This window comes from Diadema antillarum, unplaced genomic scaffold (genome assembly GCF_040938485.1).
Source record: "Diadema antillarum isolate AM-2024a unplaced genomic scaffold, OU_Dant_1.0 seq00001536_RagTag, whole genome shotgun sequence".
Lineage (NCBI taxonomy): Eukaryota > Metazoa > Echinodermata > Echinoidea > Diadematoida > Diadematidae > Diadema > Diadema antillarum.
Genome location: NW_027272268.1, coordinates 369,174 through 391,681, shown reverse-complemented (window position 1 = coordinate 391,681; position 22,508 = coordinate 369,174). Strand labels below are relative to the sequence as shown.

Below are 22,508 nucleotides of genomic sequence, written 5' to 3'. Positions count from 1 at the left end.
TAGTCCCACATGTTTGTATTTGACATCTGTACTGTTCAGTGCAATTTATTTTGCAAGTAGATATCTCCATGACATGTACTATTGAAACAAGAACAAAAATGTCTCTGAGAGTGGAAAGAGAATGCATATCTCACCACTGCTGCTGATGGAGCTGGGACTATTACTGTCCACAGAAGACTGGCTCATGTTCACAGACCCTGGGAGAGACAGCATGGAGACATCCACTGATGACGGACCACCCATGGCTCGCCGTGTCATGGGACCTGGGGACATGAACACGCCCTTGCGCATGCCAGGGCACCATGTCTCCCTACGGGCCTGCGGAGAAGTAAAGTTCAAAAGTATGAAGTATAAGCCATTTACTGCTACATTCTCATTTCTTGCGAACTGTGATATCTACTACCAGGGTGAATTTAATATATCAGGGTATGCTTTGCAATTAATTTGAGAAATAAACATAAAGGGGAATAACTCGCAACAGATTTCTGCATTAGCCCTAACTTACCGGGGGGGAGGGGGGGGGCCATAATGGCCCCCCCACTCGATGAATTCCGCGACCATTCCGGCGCACAAAATTTTTTGACCTCGCCGTTCGCTGACTTTTTACTTTCAAGTCTCGCGCAACTTTTGAGACCAAATTTGTTGCACCCAGGCATACTGTTCCGAAGCTACACCCCTTCAAAAAACTTTCGTCAACCCCAAAATTGCTCAAAAACGTGATTTTGTGTACAAAGTCAATACAAATTGTGTTTTTTCAATTAATTCATATAAAGATTCATATTTTTAATTTTAATGGCTGAAATCAATTTATTTTAGTATGATTATGCTTCAAAAAATGTGTGTGACAAATTCTGCTGAAAAAACAACAAAAACAAAAGTTTGAAAAAACAAAGAAATACATAAAGAATCGATAAAACAATAAAAACATAAGAAATTAATTTTGATACTGAACTTTTTTTTTACGCACAAATGTTTAGAATGTCACTAGGAATATCTACACCAAAAATCAGCATTCCATAAGCTTTTATAAGCCAATTACAGACGAAAACGAGTTTTTTGCATATATTTGCATAATTCATTGATTTAAAATAGAAAATGCAAATTTTTTGAAAATCTAACTTAACAGTCTTGTAGATTACATCTGGCTTTATATTCATGCAAAATTTTACGGCGATCGCGCGATCAACGGCCGAGATCTGAAGGGGGGCCGTAAGTTAGGATTAAGCCAAGTTACTCTTACCACTTTTAACTGTGAAGAAAATATACCATTACAATACATATCCACAGATCTGACAAAGACACATCTACATAGGGCATCAAAGCTAGACACTAACTTTTTTATTTGGTGGCCTGTTACGGCCACTAAAATCTTTGAATTCAAAATGTTGGTGGCCCAAAATAAAAAACACAACAATCCACTTAGAATTTTAGCTGCCCAGTTCGATCACCAAAACGGTGAAAAGATAACCTTTTTGGAGGTTTGGTTGCCTGGCATCAATTTTCAGTGGCCCCAAGCCACTGTTAATGTTGAGCCCAGGATATGTAGAATATCATATAGCTTATTACTCCAGCCCAGAATGTCAAGATCACTTTAGAGCCGGTAGGAACTCTGTTGAGTAAACGGCGATTTTGAGAAACTATTTCCTGGAATCCTGGGTATGTCCACCCACCTTCCTCTTGAGTTTTGGTTGGGTTCCACCTTTGGACACCACAAGATGGTTGTTGAAGTAATCTAGTTTCTTGTTCATCTCCTGCATGACCTCTGCCTTCACCTTCTCCTTCTCCTGCAACAGAAGGGCCTCTACCTCACCGTTTGTCAGGGCTGTTGTGGTCTGATCTTTGTACTGAATAACCAAGAGAGAACAGACAGAGAGAGAGAGTAAGAGAAAAACACCAACAAGCAATGAAGACAAAGTGGGAATGCAAGAAGGCGGAAGAAGAAAAATGGATGACAAAAGGACATAACAAAGTGAATGTAAAAAAAAAAATGCATTCTCTCTTAACCCTAAAAGGGCTGGGTTGGAAGGGGGGAGGGGTTTGAATCAACAAACACCCTTGTGATTTTTTTTTTAAAAGATAATTTTAAAACCATACAAGGTTTTGCTCCGACCTTTTACGACTTTCGAACCCTGAGTGAAGTTATCAATTTCAGCGGGAACAGATAAAGGAATTTTATGTTTGTATGAATTCTGATAGATGGAGAGAAATATGATGAAACAAATCAAGAAGTTAGTTTGATCTTGCTCACCCCTTCTAGTTTCTTCTTCAGCTCCTGAATCTCTGTTTTCATGCGCTGCATCAGGGCTTCATCTGATAGGATCTCGTTCATCACTGGCTTGTTCTTGATGGTCTTTGCCCTCGTAGCAAACTGCATCAGTGAACAGACAGACACAACATTCACATTTGGAGTAGGAAGAAATGAGCAATCAAGTCCACCTCCATCTAGTACTTCATACATCTTTCATTGTGACCACTGGCCTTTACCAGAACTTACTTTACTGTCAAAGAAATTTCCACTCTCACTACAGCATAAAACAGGGATGCCAATCTCATGAACAGCATTGCAGTATTCTGAGGTCTGAAAAGGTGACTTTTTGATGGAAAATCATTACTTATAAATTTCCTGCAATAGACATGTGTAAAACAATAACAGAAAAATGATATTTTCGATGAAACTCCTGTATTTTTAGCAAAAACAAAAAACAGTAAATCAATGGAAAAACATAACAGTTGGCATATCTGATACCATCATACAAGGCTTGATCAAAGTTCAGGAAATGTATTAGAGTATGAAGTTTGGGTAATCTGAAATTTTTTGGTCTTTCTCATATGGTATTAAGAGTTGGAGTTGTTGACAATCTCCTGTGGTTACAGCAGTCTATTCCAATTTAAAGCCTGGAGTCAGTATAATGGAATGTGTAAGGACTAACATTTGACAAAATGCAAATCATAACATACATGTTCAATCTTCTGGGAAATGTTCTGTGTAATCATGCGCATGTTCTTTATTTGTCGTAATTGTTTTGGGGGTATCATCTTGAATAAAAAGCAGAACACAAATATATGTTTTAATGAACACTTTTAATATGGATCATGGCTTTAATCAGGCGATTAACTTTCAAGATTTACAACATCCCATCACAGGCAAAGAATGCTTTTCTTACCTGCAAGGTGGACTGAGTCTGTTCCAGGGAGGCTGCAGTGATGGTGCAGATAATGGCAGTCTTAGCGTTGCCTCCAAGTGAGGACTGAAGAATCCGTGTCAGCTTGGAGTCACGGAACGGGATGAAGTCAGACCCAGATGCGAGCCGGTTGATGACAGAGCCAAGGGTGAAGAGGGATTGGTTGATGATACAGGCCTCTTTTAATCGGGCCCCTTCAGCTTTGGTTTCATTGGCTCGCTCAGAACCAGCCAGGTCAACCAGATTCTGGTCAGGTTATAAACATCAATGTCACTGTCAGATCAATGCCAGAGTTTAGCACTATACAAGCAGTGTATTGACACTTCCTGCAAAGTATGCAAGAAGTCAGTGGAATAACAGCATTCTATTTCATCATAATAAAGTAACAAATTTTCAAAATGATAGCATATGACACGACAGCAACAGCACAACTGTGATCTGCTGTCTGAGATGTACATTAAAAAGTAGTAACATAAACTAACAATGTCAATAGGCACGCTCAACACTCAACTGTCTCGCTATCGATGCCAATCCATTTTTATCATAAATGAGTTTTCCCCTCAGTTTAACAAAATCCTTTCTTGTCAATTGGCAGTGAACTAAATAGCCTCACAATCTTAAATACCCAACTCTGCCTCAACTTCGAGGTAATTATGCCGTGTATATTTTTGCTCTGTCATGATATCCATGTCAAATTAAAAATTCACAGCCTCCATTCTTATTGGGTATAATTGTTACTTGTAGACTCAGATGGTGCACGTATCAGCATGCAACATGGGACAATGGACTGTAAGGGAAGGCATTATCTTGTACACACCAGATGAGACACCTTGACAGCACCGTCAACTGAATGTCCCTTTTGGCTTCGTCCTCGTGACTCAATGATCTGCAATGACATCAGAAAAATGATTACATCATGCAAGAAAGGCAGAGCTCAGATGTCAATAAGTATGGTTCATAACTCTACAGCTTCTACAGCATTATGAATGAAAAAATGGAATCAAATCATTTTTTTTTAACACAAGGAAAGACAGAAAGAAATGAAATTATAGCAAATTCAGATATGCAAAGGGATAATATTTTGCTAATGTGGTTTATTTTTTCAATACCAGAGTTGATAGTCACATATTTATGTGGTCAAAATAAAGATATTTCATTGTGTAATCTGTTCAATCCAGGTTTTATTGTGCATGCACATCTAAACAAGAGAACATAGAACAGTGCTACCATGTATTTATTGCAAACTGACAGTTGAAACTTGTCAAAATTCTTTCATGTCAAAACTGATCATATTAATCTTTGAGATTCTGTATCATCATAACAACAAAGTGCACTGAAATGTCTCCAAATGTGATGTTATGATATGCACATCACTGTTAATTTGAAAGATTCGTACCATGCAGAAGATTGTGTGTGACCTGCTGCTGTGTTCATTCATGTTAGTTCTCCCCACATGGCGACGGGCATCTCCTTTCTTCATCAACCCCAGGATCTGGGCGATACTTGTAGTGACCTCCTCCGTGAGGTTACTCACGTATACTCTCTCCTACATGGTATTAGCAAACAAAGGAACAATACCATAGTTGGGCAAGGTGAATGGAAAGCATGTAGACAAGCATCTTATTAAAGTCATGAAATAGTGGCCATCTCGGTGATACACGCTGCTGATAGTAATTTGCACTTTTATTACACTTTTATTACACACAGAATCACACTGCATGAAGTATTCAAGAACTTGTAAAGATTAGGTCAACTTGGAGGACAACACTTTTTATATTTCATAAAACCATATAGATCATAGAAATCATTCACAAAGACCACATTAACTTTATAGCTTTAAACCAAGGAGATTTCTGCAGTCTCTATGCACAACAAATAAAATGCAGCACTCAACACATCATTTGAATTTACTTTACAGATTTTGATATACCTAGGGTATTCAATATTGATACCAAATGAAAAGGAATGAATAACTCTGCTAAATCACACATGCATGTCAAACGTCATACCTTTGTTTTGCTGTAAATGATATAGATTGTCTGTGAACTGCTATTACACTTGTGGCATGGCAAAAATATGAAGCAAGAAAGCTTATACATACCCCGTTTTCTCGAATACTCAGCTGCTTTTTTTCATCGCACAATAAATCTGTCAGTGACTCATTGTACAGCTCGAGGTAGCTAACCCTGAGAAGAAACTCTCTGTCTGGTGTCTGAGAAAAAACAAAATAAACAAGTACAACTTGGAGAACTCTGAAGTCTGTGTTAGAACAATGGATCCATGTTAGAACTAATGGGGCAAAAAGAAATGCTACATCAAATAATTATAGAAACTTAAAGCGCTGATTCATGACTGTAACAAAGCAATGATGAATTGAATCTATCCAAGGAGAATGCAAGGGTTTACCAGTCATATATTTGTCTCATATTTCTATGGTCAAATAGATAACTACATGCAGTGGAAAAATAAGATACAAGGAAGAATTAAGTTTAACATTCAAAAAAAAAAAAAGGGGGAATCTTTACTAATGTTCAAAGAAAGAAAACCAAAGTTCTACATACATACATTGAATTCAGTTGCTGAAATTGCTTCTGAATGTTTATTGCCAATGACCTTTTGTTTTTCAAAGCATCCTTCTTAAGGGCAAAATTTGCTGAGGCAAGAAAAATGCATTTAATGATATTACAAACATTTATAGGCCAATGAAATGCAACTTAATTCATATACGACTAAATTACAGCATTGTTGTTGAAATCTTACATTTTCAATGGTGTCAAATATTTCCTGCACTGTGCTTGGTATGATGCCTGGACACATGTTATTTCCCTGCATAGTGTAAGTCTTTCCACTAGCAGTCTGACCGTATGCAAAAATTGTGCCTGCAGAAAAAAAAAGTATGAAAGAAATTAGAGAAAACAAATGAAAGATAAAAGACAGAAGAGACACAAAATTGCTATGAACCCGCTTGATGTATAAATGTTCACAACATTTGTAACTGATGAATCATCTATAAACTGGCTACCATTGTAGGCTTGAGTGAAAAAGAGATATCTACAACAATTGTCTAGAAAATGTTTTTACAAGAAGTCTCCCAAATACAGCAAATCTAGTTAAAACCAGAGAATGTTGCAGAGCATTAAGATCTGTCTTGGATTCTTTGACAGATTTCAGGCATTTTTTTAACATTTCATATTACTATGATAACTGCAAAACATCTCCTTTGCACAACATTATCAAAGAAAATAGTAGCGTTAATACATCATCCTTTCATCTGTGACATGAGCACTTACAATGAATCATTTTACTTATCTCAACACACACAAAAAAAGGAATGATTCAACTGCTTCTCTTTGAATGGTATCATGAAACAAATAACAGCTTATCATCTATAACATGAATACCACAACTGCACACACTCTGTAACTAATGCTGCAGGTTCTTTATCTTGGTCATCTATGAATGATATAACTTACCATCATAGCCATCCATGGCTGACTCCACAATGGGTTGTGCAATTTCCTCATACACATCTTGTGTAGTCTCATCCTCGACAAAAACACGATCTGAAAGAAAATTTGACACTCATTCTTAAACAAAAGAGTTGTTGAATATTACGATGTAACACAAGGGGGGGTAAAACAGATGAAGTTTACAGTAAAATTTAAAACCTGGTGTACATGTAGCATTGTACAGTATAAACATTCTATCTCAAAAAAGTTTAAATACATAATTCCATCTTTATATATAATGCTCAATCTTTTATATTTCTGTAGGGAGTGCAAAAACTGCCATGAGGTTTTGAGTTTATTCTCAACTCATACATCATCTCTCAATGTATGGCAATGTCACTAACAACACCCATGTTATAAAAACACTTCGGGAAATCATAAAAACAAGATAACTTTTTGTAAGCAATGCTTTGCAGTTTCACACGAGTTACAAATTATTAACAGGAACGCATACTTTCAAAACGAATGCTGGCAATTGTGCCTTCATATGTCATATCATTAATATGAAATAATGATCCAAACCTTGGTTTCATCAGGAAAAGACTTTTTGAAATGCGTATTCTAAAACTATAATAATAAATAATTATTCAAGTGTTCCACTTGATTTACCGTTCATTCATTCATACATTCATTCATTCATTAATTTCATAGGAAGACAAGCATTCTTCTGTGGTACAACGTTGACATGACTCAGTAAGTAATTCCCCATTCTCTACCGGAGCTAAACACACACAAACACAAACACACACACACACACACACACACACACACATACACACAATAATATCAATCCAAAGGCCATGCATGAACAATTTATTAAATTATCATTATTATTTTATAGAAAACACGTTTTCTAGCAGTTGTTATTGTACTTCATTGAATGCACTACTGCTCAGGGAAACTTTAGTTGATATCGTACATTTGCAAATAAGGGCAAACATTTCATCCTTCTGTGCAACTATGTCAGAGACAAATTGTAGGGGCAAGCATGGTGTCACCGGACACCATGGTATTACCGGACACGCACATTTTTGCGTACTAATGACATTCTGTACGCGCGAGACTTCGTAGATTAGCCTCACAGAACTTTGTGTGGACCGAAATCGCAAAAAACGCCACATAAAAATGTAAAAACACGAAAAAATTCAAATTTTACCTCAAATTTATAGTTGAGTGACCCGCACCACGTTTATAGTTAATATTTATGCATGTTTGAATCACATTTCGCGACTGAAATTCTATGAAATCCCACTCACATACAGGAAAAATGCTGAAGATTCTATTAGAACCAAAAGTTCACTGATCAATATCGGAAAAATTGTAGCTATCGTCCTCAAACGCGAACGATGCGGAATAGTTGTGTGCTAAGGGGCACGCAACTCATCACCCGCGCGTGCAGCTCCCATAGACAAAGCACGTATACTCTAACCAGTTGTCGATTTCTCACAAGGTTTTATTGCGTGAACTGTTCAAAATGGTCAAGACAGACATTTTACTGTAAAATACGAAATTTGAGCTTCATTTGCAGAATTTTTTGTGTGTCATCCGCTCGGTGAGAATGTGTACGGTGATTTGTGGGATGAATTGTGATTCTGGTGCAAGGATTAGGTGCGAAAGACCTCGATTATTCGATTACGAAAATAGCGTCCGGTAATACAATGCGATTCTGCACCGCGCAAAAAACCACTATTTTTAGAGGGGTATGTTTGAAGCATATTTTCTAAAAACTGGAACGAAGAAATGACGTAAGTTGGCTGAATTCGTAATTTCCATGAGTCTGTGAATAAGTGGTGTTGTTTTTAGCCGAAATTTCATTCTATGAGTACGGAATTCAAAGCCACAAAGAAAAGCGTCCGGTAATAGGATGTTCCACCCTACAATTTGACATCTTCAGGTATGGAAGATAAAGACTTTGATTCATGGGTTGTGTAAGGTAGTGGCACTGTGGCAGGTAAAACATCAGTGTGACTTATAAGGTATTGATACAAGAAGAGCTACCTGAAGAATAGAGTGTCAAATAGAAATATGCCAGCTTAGGCTTTGGTATTACCAAAAGTATAAGGTTTTCCAACATGCTTCCCTTGGCTGCCAATCTGTTGGACAGTGTTGGTGTCTGTCTTCCAGTAGAATTTTGCGTCATTATCCTTCTCCCTGAAAGGCAAACATAGAAACATGTCCACACACACAAAATAATGACATATTAGACTGTGGATGACTGATACTGATGGTTGTGTTTGATGTAACTGCTAGCTGCATAAATTGTACATCATGCACAGGAACATCACAGATGCATGTCACTATCACAATTTCTTTCCTTTCCAATAAATATGTGTGAAAATGACATGGAATGTTCACAGCATTACTACATGAATTATATCAATACATCAACACTAATCTACAATTTGATACCATGTGCAATTGCCTTCTTTGAATGCCTTCTACTGTACTAATAACAAACTTGCTAGAAATATGCAGTGGCACGACATTGTGTGGTAAAAATATATACCTGTATATAGATTATACAATAGCTGCTAGACTCAACACACACTGTATGTACACACACGAAGGAGTGGCAAAAATACAGCACAATCTGCATATTCCTTATCAATACATGTACACTGTACTACTGAAGCCCTAACATCTCCTTCAAATTACAAATCTAATTTTTAAAACAGAATCAGAGTATCATCATGTCCATGTCATTTTGGAGTCCTACAAACACCCCTAACAACTTGAAAGCATGGCTGCCATCAAACGCTTCTGGTGTAAACTGTTGAAAGGGCGAGGCCATGGGTCATCAAAACCTACCTTTTTAATCTGTCTAAAGGTCTAAAAGAGATCATACATTCGTACATGAACATATTGATTTCAAATGTAAAATGAACCACATTATTTCATGACCATCATTCCATGAGTGTATGCATGTAGGCTACTTACATGTACAACATATCAATTTACAAATAAAATTAAAATTACCACACATTTTCTTTTTTAAACCACAAAATTGTTACCTTTTTATGAAGGGCCTTGCACGGATGGCAACATGAACGTTGTCCATAATGAAAAAGCTCAAGCCTATCTCTCACAAGAAGATTTCTGTGTGGAAAAATAAGGGCACATAATCACAGAGGACAATGAAACAGGTTCTTGCTGTCAATTCCTAAATGAAGTAAATGACAATGAAACCATCATGAATCGAAACAGAAATTGAAAGTTCTGTGTGTGCATAATCATACATTGTAACACATATCAAACATGTGCAATTCCCTGTGTCCTACAAGCACACCACGGACAAGCGTTCAAACCTTGTGTCACAGGTTGTATCTAATCTGGCCCAGTTTGGGTTTATTTCTTAAACAGGAGATTTTACCATCAAATAAAGGAACATAAACAATCTAATTGCAGTTGGAAAAAAAATGGTTCAGTCCTTGGGCACAACTAAGCAGGGGATTCTAAAATTTGAGGTCTTTACAATGTTATGTACCACAGTGGCAAAGTATGTTCACAAATTGTATTATGACAGAATAGTGTATCTCTCAATCTTGAAACACAGCTCAGCTGCTGATGAATTTCAGAAATGTGTAAAACTACAGAATGCCTCACTCGCAGTATAGTAAAAAAAAAAAAAAAAAAATAGATACAGATTTATATTAGTCCACTATGTTGATGTGTTTCTGCTTCTCCTCTTCTAAGTAATTAGTCTGCTTCTCAGAACTAGGGCAGTGTGGGCATGAACTATATCCTCCCATGCGTGCGCAAGCTTGCTCTGAAAATCCCAAAGCTTGCATGGCTTTGCGCGCTGTCTGCGCTGGATGCCGTGGGACGCTTGCACAAGAAAAGCCCAAAGGCTGGAGGACGGCAGAATTCACATAGAAAGTGAACCCTTAAAACCTATACAAATTTGTGCTAAGTTTGCTGACAAATTTCAGTACCAACCTACTCTATCAGTGTGAAATAGTAATTTATTTGGAATATGTATCTCGATGCACAAGATCAGGTTAGTTCCGACTTTTTTGTATGTAAAATGATGTCAGACTTTGGTTTCACGAGGCTGATTTGTGCGTAAAGAGGTGAGAGCCACAGGAAAAAAGCACAGAAAATTTTCAGTTGCATCAGGCTGATGACGGGTGCGACAGCCCTGCATTGAGCGAACCCCCTGGCACTCTTGCTTCAAGGGGTTGCTGCACATCAGTTGATTAAAACTCAATTTTTGTCAAAAGGCGCACACAGCATTTTTTCTTCTTTTCATCATGGAGACTGGACATGTGTGTGCACAAAAAATCTCATAAGAAGTTTGCAACAATTTGTGTCAGATGTGAGCGTGAGATGGATAAGTACTGAAGTTACATGAACAGCAGGCCTCATGCTCATCATGAGTATCTCGGGCCAAGGATCAACAAGGGCCTCATGAGCATAGCCGTGGTGCTCACGAGGAGGAGGGATCCTTTGAATATGCCTTACGTGTAGAAATATATGAGCAGGTTTAGTCATTGACCAAACGATCAGTCTTTTCCTTGTCATCATGGATATGTTTTGCAGAGACTACGCTATGTCTGGCTTCACGAAGAAGAGCTGTGTCTGACGGATTTTTCTTTTTATGTCTATCGTTAGTTTAGTCATTTAAAAGCGGGTCTAGTCCATTATGCCATATAATCATGGCATAATGCACCAGACATAGAATATTGATGAAGAAGAAAAGAAAAAAAAAAGACTCAGTTAGCCACATACTGTAGCTAGCCTTAGACAAAGCTGAACAGTTAGACTGAAAAATCCGTCTGTCTGGAGGAGTCTTTTATTTTTTTTTTACGTTATCGCTCTCCTCCGTAATACAACTAAATTTAGATCTAGACTAAGAGTCTATAGGTAAATGGTAGGACAGGAGGGGATTCTATGATTCCATGAAACCAGACGCAGTCGCCGCGGAACATACATTAGGCCATACATTTAATTAAACCTATCCCCAACGACCAGATACAGACCAATCTTTGGGTCCAGACAAAGCTATGGGTTATCACTGGTTATGTTTAGCTTATTCATAGCTTGTCTAACTGAACTGCAGAAGTTCATGAGTTCATCTGTTGACATAATCAGCGTTGTGACTTGTGTAACAAGTTAGGCAATGAGCCGTTCGTTGGGTGTTCTCTATTTAAACCTACAGTGACTATCGTCTATAACTATGGTACACTTCCTTCATACGACGCCATTTTTATGATGCATTTACTGCCTACTCTACTTGATCTGTACTACAGTGTCAGTGACAGTCACAAAATAAGATTACTTACACAGTGAAGGCTCATTGATGGAAAAGGATCGACGAGACAAGACGACTGACTTGTATGAGGGGAAGAAGTGACTACGTCCGGTGTCCAGAACCATACCATAGATCTACACACACTGTATTAATAAATGTACACTTTATGACTGGCATTTAAATCGCTGCTATCCATTCATACAGTTTCGTCGGTCGCTGTCTAAACAACCAACGAACGGTTAGGAGTCGCAGCAGGGCAATCCTCTCGTACGGTACACCACCCACGTCACATACATACTTATACGCATTCAAAACGACCGCCGATATCACTCCGCAAGTTATTCGGCTAGTGTGTACGTCAGTGCACACACATACAGTCAGTATTTACGTATTCACACACGGGAAGTTTATGATTATACAGTAGTACTAGTATTCCAAAGAAATACATACAACCGTGTGTTATACTTAGTACAATTGTAATTCATATACTAGGCCAAATACTGAGTACATATACTTTGAAAATGAGTGAGTTCTTCAATACTAAGAATATGAAGGTGCTATTTAAGATTGCCAGGTTTGTTGAAGTAATATTAGAGAAGTTTAGTTCGATCATAATTCTTTTTAAAAAGTTTAACTTTTTTACCTTTTTGTATATTTATTTATATTATTTATGTTCGTTATATCAGGCCTTGTTGTTTTAAAGGTAGTATTTCATCTCATGCGTTTTTCAAAACTGCAATTTTGTGATTGTTTTATGCTGTACAATATTGTAAATGAAGAGATGTAGGGATTCTACTGCACACACAAAGGACGAGTGGACTCTGGTGCTGTAAGTGTAAGGTGACTTGACGTTTATTGTCACGGCGTGTACCTCAGCCGATCAAAGCAAGTAAAAAACAGAGGAAACAACCAAACAGCCAAAACAGCCCCGATCCAAATACTCAATCCAGCTAGAGTATGTACAGGTAGGAGACAACCTCCAGGTTCTTAACCCAGCTAGCACTGATTATGTCATATCAGTGACATGGGATCTCATTCTTGTGAGGGTGAAATCCGCCTCAAATGGAGAGCATGATGAGGAGCTGATGACAAGACTACATCATCATTGTGACCCTAATTCTCAGACACATTAGCACAGCCACATGTAGCAGTACATTATGGGATAGATGCGGGTCAGGGTCACGGTCACCTAATTAGTCTTAATTACCAGACTCTCACATTACTTAAAACATATGTTACATTTCTCATACTCCGGAAGGGGTACTGTTTTTTTTCTTCTTCTTCTGTTGTGTGTGTGTGTTTTTCCCCCACCGCTAATTTCAATCGCTATTGCGCCATCTCTCGGTACGGTCTGTCGCGTACGGGCGCTCTGAAAGAAAAAAAGAAGAAGAAGAGGTTTGGGAAATACTAACTTGGACCCTCTTGTCTCTGTCTCTGTCTCTGTCTCTGTCTCTGTCTCTGTCTCTGTCTCTGTCTCTGTCTCTGTCTCTGTCTCTGTCTCTGTCTCTGTCTCTGTCTCTGTCTCTGTCTCTGTCTCTGTCTCTGTCTCTGTCTCTATCTCTTGAGATCTGAACTCAAAGCCATCTCGTCATGATTGTATTTTCTTCGTGTGTTATGTATTTATTTTGTCTCACTGTAAATTTATCGATGTAAATCAGACGCAATTCAGCCATTCGGCTGCCAAGATTGATGATCAATAAACCATTCATTCATTAGTTTACTGACCTTTCTGTAATATTACTTCATGGTTAGAATTATTGATTTTCTGATATATTAACCTATTTGTTATCTCCCTCATGTAATGGGCAATAGAAAATGGATATTGTTAATATTCTGCTATGATTACATCCAAAATTCTGGGTAATACAACATTTTTTATGATATATATTATGTATTAACGAAGGAGCAAGCATGTTCACAGAGTGGGTACCCTCCGCGTATTGTTTGTTTGTTTGCTTGCTTGTTTTATTTCCGTCATAAACATATACATATAGACAGATATAAAAGACATCCAGGTACAAGGAAAATTATACATGCATAAACATACATACAATCGACACATCTTGTATACGAAAAAGAATAGAATGTATAGGAAATATACAAAGATAGGCCCTAGTATACGGCTGGATAGCCCGTAATCAGCTGCACTTTTCTGGTGCCGCTGGTCTTCCATGGATGGGGATCAGTTAAAGGAGGTAAGAAAGAAAAAAAAAGAATAGAAGGTTACATAAAAAAAATACAAAATTGTAAAAGCCTTGTTTTATATTGCGATATTGTGCAAGATCTCAAGGCAATATAAATATTCTTGTATGGAAATACATTTCTTCTGTATCCAAGCAATTAGGCAGATTTACATTATTGAGATTAACCTAATTGAGAAAGGGACCGCTCAAAATCATTGAGTGACGTGCAGTCACGGACTGCATGAGGAAGGCGTGATCATGTACTAAAGTTATATAGTTTGGCTCCCCTGCCGCAAGCACGCAATTATTGCAAAAGTCTGTCCGAGGGTTTGGAAGGCTGAGGCTACCGGTTCCGAAATTGGTATACAAGGGTTTGGGGGAGTAGAATATATTTTCGTGTAGGTAAGTAGGTGTTAAATCATTCACAATTTTGAAAACCATCACTCTGAAATGAAATTTTTGACGGGATTTTAACGTTTCCCGCTGTAATAACGCCATAATGCATTTGACATAACAGGAAAAGTGTGATTTAGGATTAATTTTCAGAATAATTCTTCCTGCTCTGCATGTAAATTGCACTTTTTGCAGTTGATTATATGTTTTTCACATCATGTGGTTTGAAACGAAAGAGTCAATGCGATATGCTATAGCCACAATCCAGTCTCTCACACCCGGAAAATAGTATACAAAATGATGCACAGGACAGAGTTGATCGGTGAGACTTGGATGCGCGAGTTTAACTTCAGAACTGTTTAAGCCCACGAGCGCAGCGAGTGGGTTTTATAACTGTTCCAAAGTTGAACGAGAGCATCCAATTCTCACTGATCCACAAAATAGGCCTGTATGTACATCATCATTTTGTGTTATAAAATGGGTCCGTAAATTCATGAAATAAAACCATTTTCCATATGCGTCCGGTACACCTACAACACTATACAAGACTTGAGCCATGCGTTCGGATTTTACCGGACGCATGGCCATACATTCTGATTTTACCGGACGCATGATGGCTCAGTGTGGATTAGTGAAAATCAGTGTAATTAACCAATCAGATTGCATAGATTCTAAAGCCCATTTTATAAAATCTTATATACCTGATATATAGATTGCTCTCATCTGATTGGTTAAAAGTGGAGTCATGAAAATAGCTGTGCCCCATTTTTGATCAAAATGACGTCACGATTTACTGTGCCACACAGGGAGGTGGGAAGTATCTCTTCCCACAGTCCCTGAATCAACTGTGCCCTAGGTAAATAGGTTTGGAGACAGTCGCAACCCCGTACACACATAGATCACTCATAATGTACGCACCAATGATACGACCGCCGCGCTGTCGATCAGCGTTGATTACGAGTGCTGTAAAAGAGACTAGAATCTATATTTTCGGTATCTATATTTCGGAATCTATATTTTCGGTATATATAACAAATAATGACAGCTTGATATTCGGGGCACAGTTAAAATTATGGGCCCAAGGTGATGTGAAAACCATAACTATGCCCGAAGAGAAGCTGAGGGCATAGTTATGGTTTTCACATCACCTTGGGCCCATAATTTTAACTGTGCCCCTCGTAGCAGTCATTATTATTTTGTGTACTATACTTTCCTCTGAAACGCTGCACATGGCAGAGCTGTTGCGCAGTAATTACGCTGACATTGATATCCTGGGGGTGTTTGAACGTTTGTCAGCGCTGACTAACGTTGGCAGAGACTCCAACCCCAAGCACCTTCTGATCTGGAGATTCTCCCGCCCGAAACCCCTAGCAAACGGGAGACTCCAACAGAGATGCCAAGTTAAAAAAAAAAACTTTTACGAGTGAGATTTTTATGAATCGGCGTCTAGGCGCTCGCGCACATGCGCACGCGAACGAGGGGTGTCCCCCTCCCTTGGTAGGGAGCTTTTTTAAATTACTAGTATTATAATACGTATTATAGGTACCCCCTCGCACAGCGTACTTACAGCGTCTGGTCGGGCTACTAGGGTTCTAGATATGTTCTCTGGTGCTATCCAAGGCTTATTTTTTTTCAACATACGATAGCAATAAGTAAGAAATCCTTTCCACCGGGAGACACAGAGCCAGGGCGGGAGAAATCATTAAATTTCCAGCGGGAGAACGGGAGATTTTGCAAAAATGGGTTTTCGGCGGGAGATCTCCCGTCGAAAACGGGAGAGTTGGAGTCTCTGCGTTGGTGAAACACCCCCCCCCCCCCTGTTGTGTATATAGGCCTATGGTGTATTTGTGGTGGGAAAATATAACGCATAAATTATCATGGAAAATGTTTTCCTGAAATTCTTCTTCTTCTTCTTCCTATAAGTACATCACTCTCAAAGAGTATTGTCGTACTGACACCATACGAACAATATTGTTTTTGATATCATTATCTAAGGCTAGATGAACGTGTTTTTCGTCGAATATAAGACTTGGAAAAAGTTTAAATCTATGCCTATTTATACTGTTTAAAAATGGAAAACGTGATCGGTCCTAGCCGATGATATTTGCCTGGAAACTATTTCTCTATCACTATCTTGCCAAAGTTATGCCAAAGAGGGAAGTATATTCCATGTAAATTCTAAAGATCTGATATAGACTTTAAACTCATTTCGCTTCAAAATGTAGGGCCTATCAAGATTATCAGTGGTTTTCACCACAGAAAAGAGTTCTGTGGTTTTCACTACCATCCACTATAGAGAGGGACGGACTTTACTTGTCAGGGCTGATAACTTTCCTGAAACGGTGCTGACAAGAAGACTCTTTCATTACTGCTGGGTGGACAACAATAACTTGCTCTCAATAATTAGTTTCCATAATAGGAGAGCGCTTTTTTCAAACCATACTTGTATATCGTGCCAATACTCGTATAAAACGTAACGTTAACATAACACAACAACAACAACAGCACTGCTACCAAAAACGCTCATTGCTGTGTGTGCGTGCGATGCATCGCGATCACTGAACCAGTTGCGTTGACCTTTCACCTTTTCGAGAGAAGCCGGGGCCGGCCATTTTCCGTCGAGTATTGGACATTCGTGTATTCTTTTTTCTCCCGTACCCTAGTCCATTTAAATCATCATGAATAGGCTTCTTGTGAGTATTACTATTACTGCGTTTGTGTTGCTAAAATATGAGTCAATGTTCTATCTTTAATCTCTGGTAAATGGGTGTAACCGTGTATTTGTTTCTCCCTACTCCAAGATGTACATTTGTAAGCGAGTGTATCGTGCATCGTGCTGCGTGTGGTGCCGCAGGTAGTGAGAGTCGTAGTCCGATGTGTAGAATTTCCTGTCAAGTTATGTTGCGAGAAACAGATTGCCAAATCAAATCGCCTAATCCGGTAATCGATTCTGATTAGGCCTAAATACCAACTTTTATTTGAGATGTCTACCTGGTTTCCTGATCTAGATTATGATAGGCAACATTAGGTACCAAGATAACGTTGGATTGCAGTGATCATGATGATGAAAGTGATGAATTTGATCTGTCGGGTAGGAATCTGTAAAAAATTAAAGTAGAATCTAGTAATTTAAATAAGGATAGGATTAGGAAGCCGAATGAGATGGCATCTGTCTCTTCACGGTGCCGTACCAGTGGGCTTCTTATCTGATGTTGTACATTGGGACATGTATGGGCAATTGTGCACTGCCCATGTATGAGTATGGTCACCCGTACCCCTCCGCTTCAACAGAGGGCCGGGCTGACCGTACTGTCGACTGTCCCAACATCAACATCAACATCAACATCAACCGATGCCTTAGTTATACCGAAAGGTCCTGCACTGTAACAATTAGATCTATCACATCCAGATCCAGATCAGATAAGATTGAAGCCCATCGTGAAGAGACAGATATATTTACCATCAAAATACTAAAAGTAGGTCAGTCCGGGAAATCCGCTCATGAGGGGGGGCTCAATCTCACAAGGCACTCGCCCCAGCTCTGAGAACCTCTGGGGTACTCAACGCACAAGAAGCTCCCTCCCCGCAGAGCTCATGAGGCCTCCTCTTCACTTCTCATCCATCTCACATTTGATATTTAAATGGTCGCAAGTTCGAACTTCGAACTGATTTTTTGTTACACACACATGTCCACTCTCCTGTCCATGATGAGAAGAATCTAGATTTAGTCTATTTGTTTTGACAAAAATTGAGTTTTATTGATCAAAAGTTTTAATCGCAAAGCAGCGATGCATTGGAGAGCTTTATTGAAAGTTTTCTCAAGAATTTTCAATGGTTACCCCCTATCGTACTTGGTAACTACATAAAGTTAATGCAGTGAACTCACAAATGGGGAACTTTCACTGTGCGAGGGCAGCATACAGAGCTTTTATTCACAATCGTAGACAGGCATGTATTTCGGCGACAGTTGGGCTGGGATGCGGCGCGGAGCCGGCGGGTTAACTCGCCGTTGGTCGCGGAAGGGTTAACCGCACCATACTGATGGCTGCATGTAATATAATTGAATATGAAAATACTAGCGATTTCACCTGCATTGCTATTATAAATGTGTTCTGGATATTATTAGAGCTACATGTGTACTACATGTAGTACTTTTGAGTGATGATAAATACATTCTATTGCATAGTACATGTATTGGAAATATTTTTAGAGTCCTGCTATCACTTCTCAGCTGAGTATGAAAAAGGATATCCGTGTTAAATTGTGAAAGAATGAAGCATCACCAGATACATTGTATGTTGTTTAGATTTGGCTATCAAGGACGATTGAGTGATGTACTGCAGCTTGAGGAGCTCCAGTAAGCCATATTGCATGTTCATACATGAAATAATCAGTGATGTAATGCTATCCACCCATTACTTGAATGTTTCCCATTGAAATTTATGGTGCAAAAACTTCATTCAAATTATATATTCAGTATTTTCAGGTGTCTTGTGTAATGCACACAATGGTAAATGTATGTACATAATGTTCTTATTTTAAATTTGTAGGCTGTCAGAAGTCTTGTTCCTCAAACAAGGAACACAATATCTACCTCTGCCAGACTACAAGTTGAGAACAAAGTGAAGCAAAATCAAAGCAAATTTCAGGTAGGTGCTTGGCATTTTTTCAACTTCATGCAGTACTACATTTATTGCATTTTTTTAACATAGTGGCACATCACAATACCCCATAACAATCTAAAAACCTGGATCAGTCATCATGCTTGCAAATTAAACTATGTTTGCAGTGATAAACTGTGAGTGTAATGAATTATTTATGACAAAACATCTTTATGGTAATTTCCTGATGCTCTTACTATGCCATATTTTAATTACTTTGCAGCAAAGGAAATAAATGGCTTATCTGATAATACCTGATATCAATTTTGACAGTATTGATTGAAACGCAAGTATATGTTCAAGTGCATATACAAATTAATAAGGACATCTATCATGCCTAAACACTACATGCTGAATATATAGCAGCAAATTTTGTGGGTAGAACGTGCTGTGATGATGTCTCTTAATGATAGCTGGTACATGTGTAAGACCTTGTCATGACGATGTTGCCTGGTCTCTACTTAGATAGTTATCCTAATCTTGACTTTGAGATAAAAATTTTAGTTGATGTAGGTTTTCAAAGGAAAACACAATATTTTAAAATGTGAAAATGAAATGGAAAGGATACATCAATCATAGAATATTTGTATTTCTAAAGGGTGTTTTATTTGTCATACATATTTTTACCTGTTGAATCAGCCTGATTTTCATGACTGTTTTCAAAGATATCTGCATATTCAGGGTAACATTTATGTTTCTCCTTATAGTTACATCAAAGTGTCCAATATGTGTGGACCATGATTTTTAGGGATGTAATTTTTCCCTCAACTGCACTCTCAGTCTAGATTTCAGTTTTCTGCTTCTCCATCCTCTCTTTCTTTTTTAAAATCTACTCCAGACACCTGATGGTAAACCAGTCCACCTGAAAGGAGGCTTTGGTGACTGGATGATGTACACCTTCGCAATGGGCCTCACAGCGGTTGGAACACTCTGGTCCTGTGGCTCCCTCATAAAGATGTCATTTCCCAAGAAATAGATAGCCTCCAGTTCTGTGACATTAGATCTCAGCAATTCGTGCTCTCCTTGTGACTTGGGTGTCATCTCCACGTGATTTCATGTGTGCTGGGTGGCATCATTCACACTGTTCCAATACAACATAATGTCACTGTGCACATCATCTCTGTTTTTCCGCATTTCCATTTTTAAAGTGGAGCAAAAACATTGCCAGATGTTATAACAACAAACTTTGCTCAAGACCAACATACATGTAATCTCATTCTGAATTGTCCAAAATGGCAAAAGTGCTGTTGATTATTAGACCAGTGACATCAGAATTCAGTTTCACCTAAGCCAACAGAAGAAGGGAGCAGTTATTCTTTCTTGTTCTTGCTTTTACAAGAAACAAATAATTTTGCATACATAAGTTATGAAAATGAAATTGTACAGATACTGTGTTATCAAAAATATGTAATATCTTGAGTAAATCCCGAGTGTGGAAGTAAAACAATGTGGGTGTCACATTGACTTTACATGCTCAAATGTTTGTTTAGTTTTGTTTATTACTAAGCTTGTGAGTCCCTTGTATTCTGTCAAAAATTTCATGTCATTCGATCGAAGTGGTTTTGTCCAATATGTTGTAGTGAGTGTCATGTCACAGTGTACCGTGTGTTAATGTATCATGCCAAAGACAGCACAAGTCGTATGATTCATGCAACAAGATTAAAAAGTGTAAAGTTAGTTTATCTCGTTGTAGGTCTGTATGTGTGCGTGCGTGTGTGTGTATGCATTGAGTGTTATATTCCACATACTAAGAATCTTGCTATAGGATTGGTCAAGAGCTGATCACGTGATAAAGCGTAGTTTTGCCCATCACATCACCTGAGAAGAACTAGGTCACTTGATAGTACACAGTGCAACGCACTTTCCCTTCAGTGTCGTGCGATGCGCGCAGCAAATTCATTGTTTTGTCATCTATAAAGACAGCTGTTTGTTTTGCTGATCTCTGGCAGTCCATACAGTCTTAACGCGAGATGAGTACACGCGAAATAAAAGTGCGTTGCACTGTGGACTACCATTTAACTAGGTCACTTGATAGTACACAGTGCAACGCACTTTCACTTCAGTGCCAAGCGGTGCGCATAGCAAATTCATTGTTTTGTCATCTACGCGCACACGTAGCCTAAGCCCTAAGGATACCTAAAGACAGCTAAAACTGTTTCAGACTTGGAATAAAATGGGAATTTCTAGGACCCTTGATGTGGAATATAAAGCAAATACACTGTAATCAACTTTTAGTTTCAGGCAATGAGACAAACTGTCACTTCCTCGGCGATCTGAATGTGTACGCTATCTTTCCTCAGCTGCACTTTGGAAAGATAGCTACATACAGATCGCCTCGGAAGTGATAGTTTGTCCCATCACCTTCACCAACGTTGATTATTTGCTTACTAGGCAGTACATGAACATGTAGACAGAAAAATCTGTCTGTCCGGAGGAGTTTTTTATCATTTTTTTTTTTTGACATTTACAGGATTCCATGAAGCCATATGTAGTCTCCGTGGAACATATCCCCGAAGACTAGATACAGATTGATTTTTCGGTCAAATGAACATGGTACTTGAAAGAGATAGTTCATGTAACCAAACAGTCGTATTTTGGAACAACACTGGATTTCTCGTTTGATGCTCCACCAATATGCTGATAGTCATGGCTTATCTAAAGTCATTTTATCTTGCTCAATAACTAACCCGATAATGTTTCTCACCTTTTTCTGGAGAACATGTCTCTGTAGGGTTAGTTGACCATTCATATGTAATCATGTCTGCTTAAGTATGTTATGATTGGATGTATGACTGTGTACATGTGTTTGTATGTGCATATATGTAAATGCCTTCAAGCATGGGCCAATCCTTGGAACAAATACTGCCGTAAGTAATCACGGATACACACAAATCCTACTTGTTCTATGATGTCTTCTTGGGTCATGTGAATTTGTATTTGAAATCAATATTGTGTGAATGAAGGAGCCATGGTGTTAGGAGATACAACTGCACAGTAAATCATCTGACACTGCAAAGCCTATTCACTGATTTTAAGAAATAAATCCCGATGATTATGTCGTTTTGCTATTGACAACAAAAAAGATATTGTGACGCAGGATAAACGCACTCATAGGCCGAAGTTACGTTTCATCTCTTTTTATTCCGCTCAGAAATGAATAATGGAAAAAAGAAAACCCTGGCTACCTAGCCTGTGCTCATAAGGAATGTACAGTAACTGGCGAGTGAATGTCCAGTTACAGAATTACAGGAATTCTGCTGGCTCCATGTTTGCAGAACCTTCAGGCTGCAGATTTTCTGGGCAAATTTCAGATTTGAGGAGATGCTCTG

General features: G+C 38.5%; 2 protein-coding genes and 2 long non-coding RNA genes across 4 annotated transcripts in view; 1 reads left to right on the top strand and 3 right to left on the bottom strand.

The window, feature by feature from the left end:
* Positions 1-3,898, bottom strand: part of LOC139710504 (uncharacterized) — a 36,613-nt gene extending 32,715 nt beyond the window's left edge. The window contains exons 1-5 of the mRNA XM_071622434.1: positions 3,890-3,898; positions 3,165-3,428; positions 2,249-2,368; positions 1,671-1,844; positions 135-318 (exon numbers count right to left, since the gene is read on the bottom strand). Of these exons, the coding sequence (XP_071478535.1) occupies positions 135-318; positions 1,671-1,844; positions 2,249-2,368; positions 3,165-3,428; positions 3,890-3,898 (751 nt within the window). The remainder of the gene's footprint in view (positions 1-134; positions 319-1,670; positions 1,845-2,248; positions 2,369-3,164; positions 3,429-3,889) is intronic.
* Positions 3,899-4,584: 686 nt separating this feature from the next.
* LOC139710473 (uncharacterized) lies at positions 4,585-6,047 on the bottom strand. Its single transcript, XR_011709463.1, has 3 exons — positions 5,943-6,047; positions 5,284-5,394; positions 4,585-4,728 (listed from the first exon to the last, which is right to left on the bottom strand). It is a non-coding gene; the product is annotated as an uncharacterized lncRNA (long non-coding RNA).
* Positions 6,048-8,741: 2,694 nt separating this feature from the next.
* Positions 8,742-12,155, bottom strand: LOC139710474 (uncharacterized). The gene is made up of 3 exons (XR_011709464.1): positions 11,974-12,155; positions 9,703-9,787; positions 8,742-8,842 (listed from the first exon to the last, which is right to left on the bottom strand). It is a non-coding gene; the product is annotated as an uncharacterized lncRNA (long non-coding RNA).
* Positions 12,156-17,091: 4,936 nt separating this feature from the next.
* On the top strand, positions 17,092-20,620 carry LOC139710479 (cytochrome c oxidase subunit 7A2, mitochondrial-like). Its single transcript, XM_071622394.1, has 3 exons — positions 17,092-17,211; positions 19,069-19,167; positions 20,018-20,620. The coding sequence occupies exons 1-3, from the start codon at positions 17,197-17,199 to the stop codon at positions 20,153-20,155; spliced, it is 252 nt and encodes an 83-aa protein (XP_071478495.1). The 5' UTR covers positions 17,092-17,196; the 3' UTR covers positions 20,156-20,620.
* The last annotated feature ends 1,888 nt before the right edge of the window (positions 20,621-22,508 follow it).

Bases quoted from the DNA above. Each gene is read 5' to 3' on its own strand.
- LOC139710479 (XM_071622394.1), top strand. The intron at 19,168-20,017 runs GTAGGTGCTTGG...AATCTACTCCAG, and splicing joins AAAATCAAAGCAAATTTCAG to ACACCTGATGGTAAACCAGT.